Source organism: Rhamphochromis longiceps, linkage group LG7, assembly GCF_057381845.1.
Source record: "Rhamphochromis longiceps isolate RC_006_pf linkage group LG7, R_longiceps_female_GT1.1, whole genome shotgun sequence".
Lineage (NCBI taxonomy): Eukaryota > Metazoa > Chordata > Actinopteri > Cichliformes > Cichlidae > Rhamphochromis > Rhamphochromis longiceps.
In genome coordinates this window covers 36,078,484-36,097,039 of record NC_140563.1, presented here as the reverse complement: position 1 = coordinate 36,097,039, position 18,556 = coordinate 36,078,484, and the positions used below count along the sequence as shown (strand labels likewise).

The following is an 18,556-nucleotide window of genomic DNA, read 5'->3' as shown; positions in this document are numbered from 1 at the left end:
ACACTGTTTAGGTACGCTGATTTGATTACTCACAGTGATCTAAATTTCTGAAATTAAAAATGATAGCTTGGTTTTCCAGGGTACAAACTCAATCTAAGATCACAGTTTATGTGGCCTCTTCCTTCTCTAGTACAGCAATCACTAAAACCTCGATACCCATTACTGGCATCGTTTCGACTGCTTCCATGTGTGTTTTTTGTTATTATGTGCTTTTAAATGCCTCAGGTTGTATTATGCAAAGCAATGTGCAGGACTGTGCACCCAAATGCCTTCAAACAGAGGTTTAACTTCAGAGAAAGTGCACTTCTGAGTAAATCTGTTCACAAAGTAAAATCCTCACTAGTTGCCACCTTTGCATTATCTCTGCACCCAGTTATTTTTAAAAGCTAAAAGCTCTCAAACAAGAAGTTCATTAGGTGTCACGCCACCATGGCATGTCAGGGTTCCTGGGTCGTTGACCCAGTGATTTCAGTTTGTTCATGTTCAGTTTGGTTCGCCACATTAATGTTCTCACTTCCTGTCTTTTCCCGTGTCAGCTTGTCTCCCGTGTCATTAGTCAGATTATGTTCAGCCCTGTACTCACCTGTTTCCAATCATTGTCATCATTCAACCTGTGTATTTAAGTTCCTCGGTTTCACCAGTTCTCTGTCGTGTCATTGATGTTAATGATGTATGTCTGATGTCGTCTGTATGTCCAGTCAGTCAGTCAGTCCTTTGTTCATTCATTCAGTCAGCCAGCCATTTCCTCCCTCTGTACTGTTTGCTCACTCCTTCGGCAATAAACATCCACCTTCACCTACCTGCCTGTGAGTCCAGCGTTTGGGTCCTCCTTCTCTCATCCACGACACTACCCTTGACAGAATGACACGACCACGCGTTGTGGACCCAGCGGACCCTGAACTTTTCGAGCGGCAGGAGGCAGCGCTCCTTCGCTGGACGGAGGGGCTTCGGGGAAAACAGCGGCTCTTCGCGGAGAGAGAGCACGTCTTCGAGGGGACTCGCCTGGCTCTGGGCGGGCCTCGGAGACGCCACGTTCCCCCACCTGCTGCCTCAGCTGCACCGGAGCATTCGCCGCGGAGAGTGGGCGTCACAGCCCAAGCTTCGGCCGCTCGCTCTCCCGCCGCTTCGCTCCTCGCTCGCCCGCCAGCCTATTCACTCTCCAGCCTTTCCGCCTCGCCACGGCACAGCGGCTACACCTCCCATCTCGGCTCAGCGGAGGCTACCGCGCCAGAGGCTCAGCCGTTTACCCGGCCCGCTTCCTCTTCCCGGGGAAAGCGGCGCACACGCCGCCATAAAACGGACTCTGTTCAGCAACTCCCGGTGGTGAGTTCCAGTGACTGTTTTCCACACCCCTCATCTGATTATCCACTTAAAACACACAACAGACTCTTTTCTGATTCATGGAGAGTTTCCCTCCTTGAGGATGATGTGGCCTGGGAAGATCTTTTCTGCTCTGGCTCCCCAAAGACTGTTCAGTCAAAAACTGTAAATAGTGATGGCAGAAAGACCAGAATACAACCCGATAGACCTGTCAGTGTCACTCACCCGGTCGTTATTTCCACTCCTATCAGTCAGCCTACACCCACTCCAGTGCCAGCTCCCAGGAGGAGGGCAGCTGCGACCCAGTCCACCTCCACACCCGCTCCTGTTTCTCGGGTGGGGGTGACTGGTGTCCAGCCACCTTCTGTGCCTGTCCCAGCGCCCAGGCTGAGGGCAGCCAGAACCCAGCCTGACCTCCCTGGAGGCTTGGAAGAGCTAACCGGTCCACCTACTACTTCACCCTTTCATCCACCTCCTGATCCAGCTTTTCACGCCCTCGCAGTATCACTGGTTAGACTAGCTGAACTGTCCCCTGCCCAGGCACCAGCCTTACGAGCCCAAGCTGTAATTTTATCTCCGTCACTAGCTCACTCTTTAGCTCAGCCATTAGCCTCACCGGCCTCTGTTTATCCGTCAGTCTCCTTAGTCCAATCAGTTCCCTCACCTGTCCTCCAGTCACCTGTAGCCCAGTCTCCACCTGTCCTCCAGTCACCTGTAGCTCAGTCTCCACCTGTCCTCCAGTCACCTGTAGCTCAGTCTCCACCTGTCCTCCAGTCACCTGTAGCTCAGTCTCCACCTGTCCTCCAGTCACCTGTAGCCCAGTCTCCACCTGTCCTCCAGTCACCTGTAGCCCAGTCTCCACCTGTCCTCCAGTCACCTGTAGCCCAGTCTCCACCTGTCCTCCACTCTTCTGTAGTCCAGTCTGCCGCCCAGTGCCCTGTAGTCCAGTCGCCTCCTGTTTCCCAGTCACCTGTCCACCATCCCGTCCAGTTCCCGGACCTGCAGCCACAGCACCCAGAGCCAGCTGTGAGCCTTCCTGCTTCTCAGCCAGGGGTTTCCGCACCCGCTGGCCCGGCCGCTCCTCAGCCAGGGGTTTCCGCACCCGCTGGCCCGGCCGCTCCTCAGCCAGGGGCCTCCGCGCCTACTGGCCCTGCCTGTCTCCGGCCAGAGGCCTCCGCGCCTGCATCGCCCGGCCCGGCCTCTGCCTCAGCTGCACCCACGCCCGGCCCGGCCTCTGCCTCAGCTGCACCCACGCCCGGCCCGGCCTCTGCCTCAGCTGCACCCACGCCCGGCCCGGCCTCTGCCTCAGCTGCACCCACGCCCGGCCCGGCCTCTGCCTCAGCTGCACCCACGCCCGGCCCGGCTGCAGCCTCAGAGCCTTCGTCCGCTGCGGCCTCAGAGCCTTCGTCCGCTGCGGCCTCAGAGCCTTCGGCCTCAGAGCCTTCGGCCTCAGAGCCTTCGGCCTCAGAGCCTTCGGCCTCAGAGCCTTCAGCCTCGCCTGGCCCAGGAGCTAAACGGCCATTTTCTAGACCGCTGGCTAGGCCTCTGGCCGGGCGCCATCGCCGTCGTGGGCGGCCCACAGACCCTCTTCGCCTGAGTGGCCGCCGTCGCCTTCCGCACGGCCGGCCCCCCGACCGCCTTCGCCTGAGTGGCCGCCGTCGCCTTCCGCACGGCCGGCCCCCCGACCGCCTTCGCCTGAGTGGCCGCCGTCGCCTTCCGCACGGCCGGCCCCCCGAACTGTGCCCACGTCGCCGCCGTTGCTTTCCACGCGGTCGGCCCCCGGACCAGTGCTGTCGCCGTTGCCGTCCGCACGGTCGGCCCCCTGAACTGTCTCGTCTCGGCCACGGGCCGCGGGGGCGCCCACCTGAACTGTCTCGTCTCGGCCACGGGCCGCGGGGGCGCCCACCTGAACTGTCTCGTCTCGGCCACGGGCCACGGGGGCGCCCACCTGAACTGTCTTGGTGTGGACTCCGTCCCTCCGTCCTGGGCCCCCTCCGCCCACCCTGTTCTGGTTTTTTTTCCTTTCTCTTTTGGCCGTCGGGTGCCGGCCTTTGAAGGGGGGGGTACTGTCAGGGTTCCTGGGTCGTTGACCCAGTGATTTCAGTTTGTTCATGTTCAGTTTGGTTCGCCACATTAATGTTCTCACTTCCTGTCTTTTCCCGTGTCAGCTTGTCTCCCGTGTCATTAGTCAGATTATGTTCAGCCCTGTACTCACCTGTTTCCAATCATTGTCATCATTCAACCTGTGTATTTAAGTTCCTCGGTTTCACCAGTTCTCTGTCGTGTCATTGATGTTAATGATGTATGTCTGATGTCGTCTGTATGTCCAGTCAGTCAGTCAGTCCTTTGTTCATTCATTCAGTCAGCCAGCCATTTCCTCCCTCTGTACTGTTTGCTCACTCCTTCGGCAATAAACATCCACCTTCACCTACCTGCCTGTGAGTCCAGCGTTTGGGTCCTCCTTCTCTCATCCACGACACTACCCTTGACATGGCATTGGTTTTGCAGACTTTTACTAAGAAAGAAAAGTGCATGTGTGTAGGTTGCCCAGGATTGTAAAACTTTAAAAGCTGTAGCAACATACATGATGAGTGAGTAAAGGGTCTTTGGAGTAAAATTTATTTTTAGTTTTTTGAGTTCTATAATGAGAAATGCTAGTTTACTGGGGCATTTCCTACTTTTACCTAATTTAGCTAATGCACATGCATTTTTGTGTGTGAGAGCTTTTTATTTGGTTGCCGATGGTGCCTAAATGATATTAAGGCTTAACTGTCCCTTTTAAATAAAGGCATGATATATAGTAATGGGCCGAAGTGTCCGCTTATTCCATTATTCAATTTATAGAAAGAAAATCTTAGTATAAACAGAACCAGTATGACTTTAAAGTAAACGTAGTTGTGCCTTTCAAAGTATGTTGGTTGGAGGGGAAAAGAATTAAGCCAAACCGATAAAGAAATAACCTAAATAGCAAACACAATTAATAAGTATACGTGTTACACAGTCATCTATCTGTCACTTTACCATAGCTGACTGTGAATAAATCGCCTAAGGGTGCGACCACTCGAGTGCAACGATTGCTATAATTTATGTAGGGTGTGTAAGTAATAACTCATCTTCATCTTTAATAAAAGCTGTCAGTTACATTAGGACTGGGGCAGGGTTAGGGTTAGTGAAAGGCTGCTGCTGATCCACTCTCTCTGTTCTCTTTTTTAGAGGTGGACAATGTAGCTACAATGTGAACATTTATATTATAAAAAAGTTACATTGTGTTCCATTACTAAGAGACTACACATGTGGCTTCTACATCTGTCTTTTCAAACAGATGTTACTTAGAAGTGCACTGTCTGAACCAGATTGAACCTGATGATAGTTTGGGATGAAAACAAAGCGTCAGAAAGTCTGCTGCGTGACGATAACAGTGATGTTGTATAATGATGCTGGACTATGACAGCTCACATCTGTTTCCAACGGGAAACACGCAGCCGATGTACACGGTGCAAGTCCCATGCCGCTCTTCATCTGATGGTCCAGCATGCCCTGCATGGCCGGGACTGTGCACACGCAGCGCCTCATCAGGGCTCTGGATGGCCGGGCTTCACTCCTGCAGTCTAACATGTGTAAGAAAAGGGGAAAGTAAAGATTAAACGAACACCTGACGTCACTTGGGCATTGATTTTTCTGAACCAAGACCAATACGCACGCTGACTTTAACCATTTACTAACACGAGATGTCATCTTCCAACAGGAAAAAGATATTTTTTGCACTAAAATCGAACGGTGCCGTGCACCAATCACTCTTCTGCCAGCTTTCATCTATCCTGCACATGAGATAATACCTGCTCGCCACCTGATATTATGTCATCAGGGGGTTGAGAGAGTGCTGGTTGGCGGGGTGATGGTGGAACAAATGTGCCCTGAAAGAGCCTAGTCATGTGACCTGATGAAAAAGGATGAACTGCGGGGCCAGTGCTGGCCAGGATTGATTTGTCGTGCTATTTGTTTTGTGTTACTTAATCTATGTTCCCCCTTTTATTCCTTCCCTCCATCCATAAAACGATTTGGCATGTTGAAATTCACACCACACTGCCCCGCCCACCCCAAGGGCCTCCCTTGCTGCTACTAATCTGTCATCCTCCACTTATACTATACTCTTTTTTTTTATTAGAAGTAGCATCTTTTAGCTTTCATTTGCTCAGTTAATTATGAATTTATCATTTAAACACTGACTTTTGTTTTTGCACTTTAATTTCAGTAGAAAACAGGCTTTTTCGTTGCTCTAGTAGACAACCATTCCTTCTTATTTTTACCTTTATGCTCTCCATCTCATCCCATTCCCTGGTGTGTGGGGTGAATTTCCATTATACCCCTTAAAGGTATAATGACGTTAAATGGGCTTTAATTACTGACTTATGTCGCTGTTGTTTTCCTTCTATGCATCCAATACTGTAGCTTTTTTATTATTATTATTATTATTTTTAACTTTTTATACCTGCCTGGCTTTGGATGTGAATGTTTGCTTTGCTAGTTTTGGGATTTTTTTATCTGCCATTTTTGGTTCCCTTGGCTTTTGCTTAAGGATATTCTTTAAAGTAATAACAATCCAAGTGGATGGACATTTATTTTATTTTTCTTTTCTCCCCCTATGCAGCCCTCTTCCTCTGTAGAGACTCAGGATGTAAGAATACCTTAATATGAGTTCTTAATATGAGTTCTTTTTTTATTGTTGCACACAGACATCCAGTAATTGTGCTGAGAATAGCTGTGGGGCACTCTGATGGTATGAGGGAGCGAGGGCACCAAATTGGCTCACCATGTTGTAAGAATACGGTTAATAGTGCTTCTTTTTCTTTATGTTTTTATTTTATTTTGACAGGTACGCATTTGAAGATGTTACCTGTGTGTTACTGAGTAAGAGTAGATTGAAGATTAATCATGTGCTGAGATAAAGAAGTGGCAGCTTTAAAGTGTGTGTGCACTCACACAATAGCGAGTGTACGGGTAGACTATTTTAGATGGTTTAAAACCTAGGTATCACACCCACTGACATCTTTACTAGTCATCACTCATTCCAGTGCATTTCTAGGGCCAACTGAGTGTGTTTCTAGAGGACTACTGTGCCATCTTGTGCAGTCCAAGTGTGATTATGTTGCATAAAATGTAGACAAATGCCCTCATATCAGACTGAACAGACTTTGTTCACTCTCACATCTAACAAGCTTTATCCCCTTCTTTCTCCCTCTTTTACATTTCCAAATGGTGTAGTGTTTTTCACAAGGACCCTCCCAGTAATTAGTCTATTAAAAACATAAGGTAATCTATTGGGGTGGCAGTGGTTTTGGTGGTGGTGGGTAGAGAGAAAACGGGTGAGACTGAAACCACGGTTATCACCCCAGCCATAGGACATGAATAATGTTTCTACATATATTTATTTTAGGATAGGAAAAGTGGTAGAGCAGAGCCTGACCCCAAAAAGAAAGCCTCTTTTAGGTCCATCAGTACCACCCTGGCCTCCAGCATCAAGAGACGTAGGTCCTCCAAAGACACGGTAAGGAGACGGAAGAAGCGACACCTTCCCTTGTTTATTCTTTCCTCTCTTTCCTCTTCTCCTCCTCTGTCTCTGCTTCCATCTCTTTGTCTTTCGCTGTCCTCTCTGCCCCCATCCCCATATCTGACCTCAAAAGAGTCCCATGTTCCACTCACTCATTTCCACACGGCTCCGCTGGCCTCTGCCACGTGTCTGTCCCTTCACCATCGATCAACCATTACCATTTAGCTCTTATGGTTCCTCTACAGCATAGAGGGCATCAGTGCAGGATCTCAGGTCAGGCCAGGCCAGGAGCTGGGCTCTGAATTTGGAAAGGGAGCGTCCCAAGTGTCCAGGATTTGGGGGAAAAGGGGGGAAGGATTTAATGGGATTAGTGTCTTCTGGAGGAAGGGGCGCGACAAAAGCAAGCAGTCTGCCAGTGGTGTTTTGTCTTGGGCTGCTCTTCCTCCCTGCCTCTGGTTTGGACGTGGATTCTGTCCGTATTTGGTGGTGGTGGTGGCACTGTGGTATGTGTGTGCGTGAGTGTACCGTATGCGAGCGTGTCTGTTTATACGTTTCTGTTCATGTCCTGTCGTTTTGACTGCCTGATCCTTCGTATATCCATTGTTTCTTTGCACCAATCCTGCACTTCCTCTGTTTGGGTTTCAGCCGCTGTTGGTTTGCTTATGGTTTGAAAAGCATGCGCTGGTGTTCTGTCATTTTTTTATTCCCAAAACCCTTTTTTAAAATTTAAGGTGACGTCCAGCCCTCCCGAGAAGAAAACTAATGTGTTGTCATATTTTTCGGTGTGTCTATTTCAGGATTCCACTCATGGATTTCTATTAATCAATTTACTTTTTTGCATTATCATATTTTGTTTGTCATAATTCTTGTTTTATTTCCAGTGTCCTTGTGGTCCGAACTGTGCATGCCTTTTGCAGGGTATATTTTCAGGTCGTGAAGACAGTCGACTTTAAGTTTTACATATTGTTTTTATTGTGCTAAAAACTCTGTGAAGCCTTAGACTCTCACTGTGTTGTGATGCAAGAATAAATACAAGCTACTGCCCCCCCCCATTCTTTTTATATCACTCCTTTGCTGCAGCACAATGAGAGTGTCAGGTTTTCTGCATTCCTTCACAGTTCGGTTGAAAGGCCCTGCTCATTGCGGTTTGGAGATTGCACTACACAAGCTTGGATCGCGCTGACAAACCGGTGACCCACGGTCATTTGTGCCCAGCTGATCTGCCAGGCATAGCTGGTTGTTAACCAAATCTGGGCTTTATAAAAGAATGGCAATAATTTGTGGAGATAGCCTTCATAGCCTTTTGCATTAACACTATGCTTTGAATGTGTTTCTCTGGAGAAATGTAGCCTATGGCAGCAAAGATAACAGCTTGCAACATTTAAAAAAAAGTTACGATTTGATTTTCTGTTTCTCCTTTCTTTCTCTTCTGTTAACTATCTGTTGTTGTTTTTTTGTTTTGTTTTGTTTTTTTAACGGATGTTTCAGCAATGAAGCCAAGCACCTTTACTCTTCCCCGGCGTTTTTCCAATAGAATTTCTTTCATTTTATGAGAAGAAGAGCGGGATCGCCACTGCCACTTTGTCTGTATGAGGTTTCGGATGCTGGTTTGGGAGCCCTATTGGGGGAAGAAAATGTCTCAAAGTGTAAAATGAAACAGGATTTAGTGTAATTACAAAAGATGCTCCAACTGAAAGACCTACCATCTTCAGTCTTTGACCATTATTTTTGATTTTATATAAATGTTCTTCTTTTCTATTAATGGATATCAATGGACTTGAGTGTCAGTGTCCCTCACCCACATGCCACACTGCTCCTCTCTCCCTCTACAAGCATGCTAATTACTTTAACTGTCATAGATGTAGTAACCGTAGAAGTAGTAATACTCTTTGTAGCTGTTCCATATATGACAAAAAACCCCAACAAAAAAACGTCATCTTAGTTGTGCTGAATAAGTAGCTTTTAACTGTGGTTGTGATGTCAGTGAAGTGTTTCTCTTTTGCTGGTCCACTTGACCCCAGTAGGGTGCGCTGTTAGCAGGCCCTCAAGGTACAAGACATGTGGAGACCCAAATGGGGGCTGTAAGCTATGTGATGATGCAACTTGCGGGTCAAGGAGATGAGGGACATCCACTCTGACTCCTATTTATTACCTTAAAATAAAAAGCAACAATTTTCCCATTCAGTCTGGATGCCCCCACATCTGTCAGCATGTTAGTTGCATCATACCAACTTCTGAAACTCACATGCTTGAATGTATCGGCTCTATTGGCTTAAAACGAGAGGTGCTTAAATCAAAAAAAGTGACAAATGAGACGGGTACACCTTCCCTGTTTTGGTTCTGAATGTCATTAATGTGCAGTAGTAATGTGCTTAATGTAAAAAGAAAAGATGCTTTCCTGCATGCTTTGCAACACAGCACTGTGAGTCAGAATTTTGATTGGCATGTTGGAAATTAGCTGAATTATAAAGGACATATTGCAGTTACTCCACCCAATCTCACTGTGTTTCAAAACATGAAGCAATTCTACAAAAACAACATGTTCTGCAAACTCGATTTATGATGTATAAAGCGGATTCTGTAATGTAGGATTTCTGTGTTTCTATGTAAAAGATAACATTTTAAAAAATGGCTTACTGCTGCCAAAAGCACTAAAAACAACCCACTCAAACGAAGCATATGCATGGATATGGGATCTTGCCTCCCCTCTCAGCATTGTAGAAGCCTATAATTCAACATATTCTGCTCTTAAAGAAGCACAGTGATGCAGGGATTGGACGTAAGAGTCGGACACAGCAGCACTTGTGCAATCAGCCCAAAATTCATGTTCTCCTCTTGAGCTAAATATAGAGAAGCTGCCTGTCTGCATGCACACAGATGACTGTGGGGGTGATAAATGAGCTGCCCATTTTATCCATGGCAGGAAGTTATCACCCAGTCATGTTGCTGAGGCAAAAAATAAAATAAAAAAAATAAATGACTGCTGTTGTCAAGACTCTCGGGATCTTACGTCAGCTCCAAAACTAGCCCACCCCAGGCACAAACTGTTCTACAAAAATTCAGACTTTAAAGAAAATGACACAAAATTAAAGTCTGCCTGAGAGGGGTTAGAGCAACATCCAGCTTCTGCAGAACACAGTTGTTCCCTAAATTAAAATTAATATTTAGACAATGCTAGGACAACAACAACATCGGCAACAAAAGGGACACTAAATTTTGTCAAGAAATGACACCCTGTTATGTGTCTCTCTTCCTCCGCCCTGTTTTTCTTCACCTCTGCAGCAGTACCCACCCACTGACGTCACGGGCCAACTCAACTTGTCTGACCCGTCTGTCAGCACAGTGGTGTAAACGGAGAGGGCGACAATGAGGTTCACTCCCCAAGGAGAGGAGGAGAGGAAGCCAAAACCGAAGCTTTTATTTCACCGCCTGCCAGCGGAGCTTTTGAGGAAACTGCTTGCTGAGGAACTGGCTGAAAACACTCAACTTGCACCTTTCTTTTTCTTTTATCTTTTTTTTTTAAAGACGAAATGACTTTAATGTTCGTAGGGTCCCTGAGCATGCACAGAAGAACCCATCCGACATATACAATCTTTTCCTTCTGTATATTATTACCTAACTTATTTAACGTTGTTTTGTCCCTTTAATTGCACACATTTACTTAATGTTTGATGTTTTCCAATTTCCCAAGCAGCTTTATAGCTTTTAGCAAGCCAGGTTAGTTCGGCTAAGTTTATGGATGAACCAGTTTGGCTGCGAGTATTGTACTGGACATTTCACTTCCACTTAGGGCCTAGAAGTCACAATATTTAATATTTCTTAACAACATATACTGCAATACAAAATGGTCTGTAAGCTCCGATGGAGGTCAAGTATTTTTTAATAGGACATACCTGTGTTTTTATCCACACTAATAATGGCACTACAGAAGGCAGTTGGCTAACCATGTCAACCAGAGAAGATGATGAAGGCATGGGTGTGCTTGGGCAAGGGTATACATCAGCTTCTGGAGATGAACAAATTGAACCTTTCCCCACTTTTATTTTGCACTAACCTCAAAATTTGCATGTGTTTCTATTTTTAACAACAATTCAAGTTTGAAGTATTTAGCTTTACTACTATTTATAGCACGACATATGCAGGTGATATAAGAAATCACATCCTACTTAATTAGTTAAATACTAGTGGTGTCTTTCATATTCAGCCATATTTGAGACAGTTGGCTGTGAGCCATGCTGCTGTTTTGGGACGCCCTCTCTCTTCCTCTCTCCTGCCGCCGCCACTGCAGTCTTTCTCATTTCCAGTCTCCAAGGGGTTGCATCAAAGGGCCAGGTTTTTCACCCAACCAGCACTCGGTCTTTCATGCAAAACCTCCTCCCCTGTGCAGCGCCGGAGAACTTTTACACGAAGGAAGCCGAGTGAATTTGAAAGCTTCGCTCAGCTTGCAAGCACATGTGCAGGTTTGGTTAGATGCAAAAACAGGCCGTTTCCCAATTTCTGGAGATGAGAAACCACTGCTCTGAAGAAAACTGTAACATTCTTTCTGGTGTATGGCACTGCATAGCACTTTATGATGAGGAGTCTCCCCAAACTGTATTTAAACAAAACACCGATTCCCAAAACAGAACGACAGTCATACTGTAAAGTATCTTACCGGTTTCCTTTTTAATTTGCTTTATTGAGGAAAAACAGAGCAGGATCTACAAAGTCTTTATAGGATTAAATGATTTTAATTTGAGCAAAGAGGTTGCTTCTGATCTCATTCAGACCTGTGCATGCTTATGTGTTATTATTAATGCTTTAGTTTGGATGCGTGCTGTTGCCATGTACAGTTAGCTGAGCCGTGAGGAGCACTTAAAGTTGAATGAAATGTAAATAGAGTCTGGCTCTGTGTAGATGAGGTTCATGAGCTCGTACAATGACTGCAGCTGGGAATGTCTTATACTATAGTTACACAAACACAAAACAGGTGTGATACACAGGCATGCATCAACACACACATATACACATGCATATACGCACACACACACACACACACACACACACAAACATTAAGGGAAGGTTCACTTGTTTTTCTTACCTTTTCCAGTGACGATCTTGCATTGAATCATGTTGTTTATACACCTGTAAATAAAATACACTTACATTGTCATGTCTAATGAATCCTTTGCTTTAATATGCTAAATATAGGGCTCCAACTAACAACTATTTCTCTCGTCAATGTCAAGTAATTCTTTCAGTTAATTGATGACATCTACACAATGTCATATAATCAAGGCAAGCAAAAAAAGTACAAATAGGGCTACAGCCACTCCATGCAGGTCTGTGAAAAACTTAGTGTATCATTACTGCAGCCATAGAAATTAAGAGTGAAAGTAGGAGACATATGCTGCTAATCAAATTCACTTGATTAACTGATTGTCAGAAAATTTTGGCAGTTCTATAAACGCAGATGTTTTGGCAATTTGATGGTTTTAAGCATCCAGATGTGTAAACACAATACTACAGTCTTCTCAGGAGTGGGCCTCCCAACAAATTCACTTCAAGGTCTGACCGTGCGATGCTCAGAGAAACCGCAAAACATCCAAGAGCTACATCTCAGACTCTACAGGTCTCATTTAGTATGATAAATGTTAACATTCACAAGTGCAAAGGTAGAAAAAAGACTAAACAAATTTAAAATGGTAGCATAACCCAGGTTCACACAGTTCCATCTGAACTATCCACAAGATTCCTGGAACTATGTCCTCCAGACAGATGAGACTACAGTAGAAATGTTTGGCCATAATGCACAGAACCACATTTGCAGTAAACAAAACACAGCATATCAGCACACACACTTCATATTAAATGCCAAGCACGGTGGTGGAGGGGTGATGATTTGGGCTTCTTTTTCATACACACCCATCTGAGCTTCTTGCACATGACTGCAAGAATCTAATAACTCCTCTGTATACCACAGTGATCTAGAGTCAAACCTGAGGCCACCTGTCCAACTAGCCAAGTCTAGTGATATAGGTTAAAGTTTGTGAATCCCCATAGCTTTGTTTCTGTTGTCTACATTTAGACTGTATAGTTGTCTGCTGCTTTTACTCATTGTTATAAAAGTATAATGCAAAGCAAAGGTGTGTCTGAAGTACTTTTTACATGTTCTCCTCAGCTGCTTCTCAGTTTGGTCCCAACTGAAATATCTCAAAAAACAGCCATAAAATCTTTGTAGATATTAACCATAGTACATTTCTGCATTGTAACATGGATCTCATTCGCAGGTCAACATGACAGCAGTATTGCTGTGAGTATATTAGCATGATTAGTAACATTATCGATTAGTTCAGAAGGAGTCTGCTAGCCAACTTGTTTTAGTTGCATCTGTTAGTTGACATATTTAGTTAGTTTGGTTAATAAGATAAGATAACCTTTATTAGTCCCACACGTGGGAAATTTGTTAAATTTGTTAAATATCCACAAGGGTTATGAAACCAGCTTTTAGCTTTTCCTCTAAAACTCTCAGTAGAGTTACTCATATAAAATAGCTGATTGAAACTTGTATTTCACAGCAGCTTTCCTAATGTAAGGGTTAATAATTTGACATTTCAGCAGCTGTAATTATACCACTGTTTTCTTGGATGAAGCATAGCGCTAACATCAAAATCACATTAAGTGTAATCTGAAATTTAATTATGAGCGTCATCTTTGGTCATATCTCAGCTGTCACTATTAATTAATGCAAATGTTGCAGAAGCAGGAGGTGAGATATTTGTCTTGGTGCACTGACTTTCTGTCCTAATCACAGCAGACAGTCTGTCAGAGTCGTTATAATGCTCAGCCATCAACCAACAAGCAGATTTCAAGTCCTGAGATGAGACCACTGTATGTACACAATATGTTTTGGGATTTGTGCTCAGGACATTTGCAGGTTTGCTTTTAATATGCAGTGCAGTCATGCAGTTTTATAAAGGTATGTAAGTCAATTATTTCACACATACATACAAAGTGTTGAAATTGTATTTTATACTTTTCTCAGCGTAATTTTAAATATAAGGTCCAAATTAATGTCAGTGGAAGTGAGGCTGAAAAAGCAAAATAGCCTTGTAAGACAGACCAAAACCTTTAAGATCTGCCAAATCAACAATCTAATATATATACTCTTAAAAACTTTGGATACACTGGCCACGTCAGCAACACTGAGGGGCCTGAACGACCACAGAAGACAACCTAAGTGCATGATGACCGATTTTTTCCGATGGTTAAGAAAAACACCATCAAAACATCAACCAAGTCAAGAACACACTCAAGGAGGTAGGAGTTTTTTTGTCAAGGGCTACAAGCAAAAGATGCCTCATGTGAATATAAAAGCATTTATAATAAGGTGAAACCCAACAGTTACATTAAAGAACAGGAAGGCAGATTAGACTTTACCAAAAAGAAACATCTAAAAGAGCCTGCATAGCCCTAAAACTAAGTCTTTGGATGGATGGAAGGAGGAATGAATATATCTACACTGAACAAAAATATAAACGCAACACTTTTGTTTTTGCTCCCATTTTTCACGAGCTGAACTTAAAGAAAGATCTGAAACATTTTCTACAAACACAAAGGACCCATTACTATCAAATACTGTTCACAAATCTGTGTTAGTGAGAACTTCAGGTTTGCCGAGATAATCCATCCTACCTCACAGGTGTGGCATGTCGAGGTGCTGATTAGACAGCATGAACATTGCACAGGTGTGCCTTAGACTGCCCACAATAAAAGGCCACTCTGAAATATGCAGCTTGATCACACAGCACAATGCTACAGATGCCGCAAAACCAGTCAGTATCTGCTGTGGCCACCATTTGCCTCACACAGTGCAACACATAGATGTGTTGCACTGTGTGAGGCAAATGGTGTGCAATGGGCATAGAGTTGATCAGGTTGTTGATTGTGGGCAGTGGAATGTTGGTCCACTCCTCTTCAATACTTGTGCAAAGTTGCTGAATATTGGCAGGAAGTGGAACACGCTGTCATATACGCCGAGCCGAGTGTCCCAAACATGCTCAATGGGTGACATGTCTGGTGAGTATGCTGGCCATGCAAGAACTGGGATGTTTTCAGCTTCCAAGGAATTGTGTACAGATCCTTGCAATATGGGGGAGGCCCATATTATCATGCTGTAACAGGAGGTTATGGTCATGAATAAAACGCACAACCATGGTCCTCAGGATCTCAACACGGTATCTCTGTGCATTCAAAATGCCAACAATAAAATGCACTCGTGTTCATTGTCCATAACCCCACCGGCACCATGGGCCACTCAGTCCACAACATTGACGTCAGCAAACTGCTCATCCACATGACGCAACACAAGCTGTCTGCCATCTGCCCTGAACAGTAAAAACATCTGTCAACAGAACACCTCTCCAACGTGCCAGATGCCATTGAATGTGAGCATTTGTCCACTCAAGTTGGTTAAAGTGATGAACTGCAGTCAGGTCTAGACCCTGATGAGGACCACGAGCATGCAGATGAGCTTCCCTGACACGGTTTCTGACAGTTTTTGCAGAAATTCTTTTATGCAAACCGATTGTTGCTGCAGCTGTCTGGGTGGCTGGCCTCCACCTGGTCGACCATCCCGGAGGTGAACATGCTGGATGTGGAGGTCCTGGGCTGGTGTGGTTACATGTGGTCTGCAATTGTGAGGCTGGTTGGATGTACAGCCAAATTCTCTTAAACGCCTTTGAAGATGGCTTATGGCAGAGAAATGAACATTCATTTCACAGGCAACTGTTCTGGTAGACATTCCTGCAGTCAGCATGCCAATTGCATGCTCCCTCAAAAGCTGTGACATCTGTAGCATTGTGCTGTGTGATCAAACTGCATATTTCAGAGTGGCCTTTTATTGTGGGCAGTCTAAGGCACACCTGTGCAATGTTCATGCTGTCTAATCAGCACCTCGACATGCCACACCTGTGAGGTAGGATGGATTATCTCGGCAAACCTGAAGTTCTCACTAACACAGATTTAGACAGATTTGTGAACAGTATTTGATAGTAATGGGTCCTTTGTGTTTGTAGAAAATGTTTCAGATCTTTAAGTTCAGCTCATGAAAAATGGGAGCAAAAACAAAAGTGTTGCGTTTATATTTTTGTTCAGTGTACTTAAAGTAGTAATTATTTTGTTATACATAATAATAATGATAGCTGACTTCCAGATGCTGTTCGTGCTGGCTCACTGTCACACTGCCCTGCTTTACTGAGACATCTGAATAGAACAGACCCATTGTTGTCATTATTGGCGACACTAGTGCTTTTTCGACTGCAGCAAATTATACTGACTGCTGTGAAAAAGGCCTGTGACACAAGGTTTAGATGAACAGCAATAACCTTTTAGTTTATGGGAGACAAAAACTCTTAAGGTATGTAACAGGATTCAAGCAAACAGACAACAGGGCATGCAAAAACAAGCCTAAGTTTCCAGAAAATTGGAAAGAAATGACTTATACGCACAAAACATGCTATGGCCTGCTGTCATGTGTGTGAAAAGAACTGGCTCCAGAAGGAGATGTCTGGAAAGTCACGCCATCTGGATTATTTATGCTTAGGCCCAGAGGTTAATAAAGTTTTGTCGTACAACCTATGCTACAACCTGGAGTTGTGAAATAAGGAAATCTTGGAAATGACCCAGGTAAGCTTTGACAACAGATATATCATGGGAACTATAAAGGATTTTGAAAAGTCTAAAATCCTCTCCTTAGAGTGCCATTTAGTGTAACCAAATGCTGAATAAGAAAAAATTGTATCTTCCTGTCACTTGAAGCACAATGTCTTATTGTTATTCACTTTAATTATTTTTCCACCTTGTATAGGCCAATATCACATACAGAGGGTCAAAGAGTCTCTGTATGTGATATAGAGAAAAAAAAACATAGTAAAACACAAGGTGATGGTACTTGTCACATGTCCTGGTCATATCGTTTTGTTGCCACCTCCTCCTTCAGCAGGAACTTGATACATGGTTAAGGTTACCATGTGAATCTCTTTTTCTGTTTTTGTTTTCTTTTTACCTTCTCTAGTCTGACTTCTCCCAGTATCTCCGAACCTTTGCTGGTTACAAAGAAGGTCAAGGTCAAACGCTTAGACAACCTAGGTACCCACGTCCCCTGAGGTTTAGTATATTGCTGTGAAGTTTGAAGACATTCCATAAAAATATTAATAATAATATTGTAAAAATTTTCCTGAGTTGCACATTTGGTGTGACCTTGACGTGATTTCTACCAAAATTAAATCAGTTTGAAATGTTACTGGTATCTACCAACACACAAAATTTGAAAACAATATTTTACAAACTGTGAGTCTGTTGGGTCTGTGTTTCCACAAGCCCCGCTAGTTTAGAAACTTATTCTCGTTAATGACAAAAACAAGACGAACATCTTTTACTTGCTAGCAAGGGAAGTCTTTGCTCAAGAACCAGCTCTTGGAGCTCACGCTCCTAACCTGACTCCAGCCCAAAGTCCTTCAAAAGAGCAGCTGTCCCCGTAGCTATTTATTAACAAACTGTTACAATACACATCACAGCAAAAGCACCTCCCCTCGTAAGACCCCTCTTGATTACAAAGACCAAGAGAGGTATGTGTATGTATGAGTAAGCACCTATATGCATGTGCAAGAACGTGTGTGTGTGTGTGTATGTGTGTGTGACCTCCTGCTGACCAAAAGGGTCATAAAAGCAGGAAGAAACATCACAAGAAACAGATCTTTCAGATAGGATGTTTCTGCAATAAAACCTCCCCCAGCACAGAGTGGCTGGAGAGGTGTTCGGGATCAAAGGAATGTCTTGATCCTACTGCTTGAACCAAGACTGGACAAATTTAATAACATAATGACAAGATTCAACAATTAGACTTAACAGAGTCCCAGACTGCTAACAAACAGACAGAGAGACAAATGGACAGAACTGATTACATACCCTTTGAGGGAAGAAAACCAATATCTGTTCATTTTCTCATATCTGTCATTTAGGCCTCGATGGTCTTGGCTCATTATCGACGTTAGACAGGCATACATTTATTACCAGCGGCTTAATCACTCTATTTGTGAATGTGTTGGGAAAGCAAGGAATCAAGGCTGGACTGGGACAAAAAATCGGCCCGGGCATTTTGACTAGAGACCGGCCCACCAGGATAAAGATTGAAAATGTGACGTCATTCAGGGATAAAACCGCAAAGGATTCTGGGAACTTGTGGCAAGAGGTACTAGCGCACGCAGGCTTTCAATTGAACTCAGTTACACAGCGATAAAAAGAAACCCAAAAAATGGCAAGAAGCTGTTGTATTATTATTAACTGCAATAGCCGGTCGCATGACAGCCACAGGAAGTCGACGGGTAAAGAGATCGTTTTTTTTTTTTATCGGATTACGTCGTTGAAGTGAAATTTTTTAAGCCATGTTTCCGAAGTAAGAGCCGATGGATGGTCTGGATATACCAAATATAACGTCTCAGAACACTCCAGCTCACATGTTAGTCTGTTCCAAGCATTCCCACAAAGGTCAGAGTTTTGTAGTAGTTAATACGTCATGTTTCTTAACATAATTGGTGATATAGGTTACATGCAAGTCTGGCGCTGAACAGAAATTGTCGCGCTATGCTCCTTTATTTATTGTGCATAAATAGTGAATTGTTCTGACACAATATTGCGTTTCGCTTCTGT

General features: G+C 44.2%; 1 protein-coding gene and 1 pseudogene across 2 annotated transcripts in view; both read left to right on the top strand.

The window, feature by feature from the left end:
• Positions 1–12,901, top strand: part of grin1a (glutamate receptor, ionotropic, N-methyl D-aspartate 1a) — a 44,550-nt gene extending 31,649 nt beyond the window's left edge. Inside the window, exons 21-23 of one of the 2 annotated variants that reach the window (XM_085413524.1) lie at positions 5,969–5,995; positions 6,755–6,865; positions 10,151–12,901. In XM_085413524.1, coding sequence (XP_085269650.1) covers positions 5,969–5,995; positions 6,755–6,865; positions 10,151–10,219 — 207 coding nt within the window. In that variant the 3' untranslated portion in view covers positions 10,220–12,901. The remainder of the gene's footprint in view (positions 1–5,968; positions 5,996–6,754; positions 6,866–10,150) is intronic. The other variant, XM_085413523.1, reaches the window with a different exon arrangement.
• Positions 12,902–14,580: 1,679 nt separating this feature from the next.
• Positions 14,581–17,013, top strand: LOC146665766 (uncharacterized; annotated as a pseudogene).
• The last annotated feature ends 1,543 nt before the right edge of the window (positions 17,014–18,556 follow it).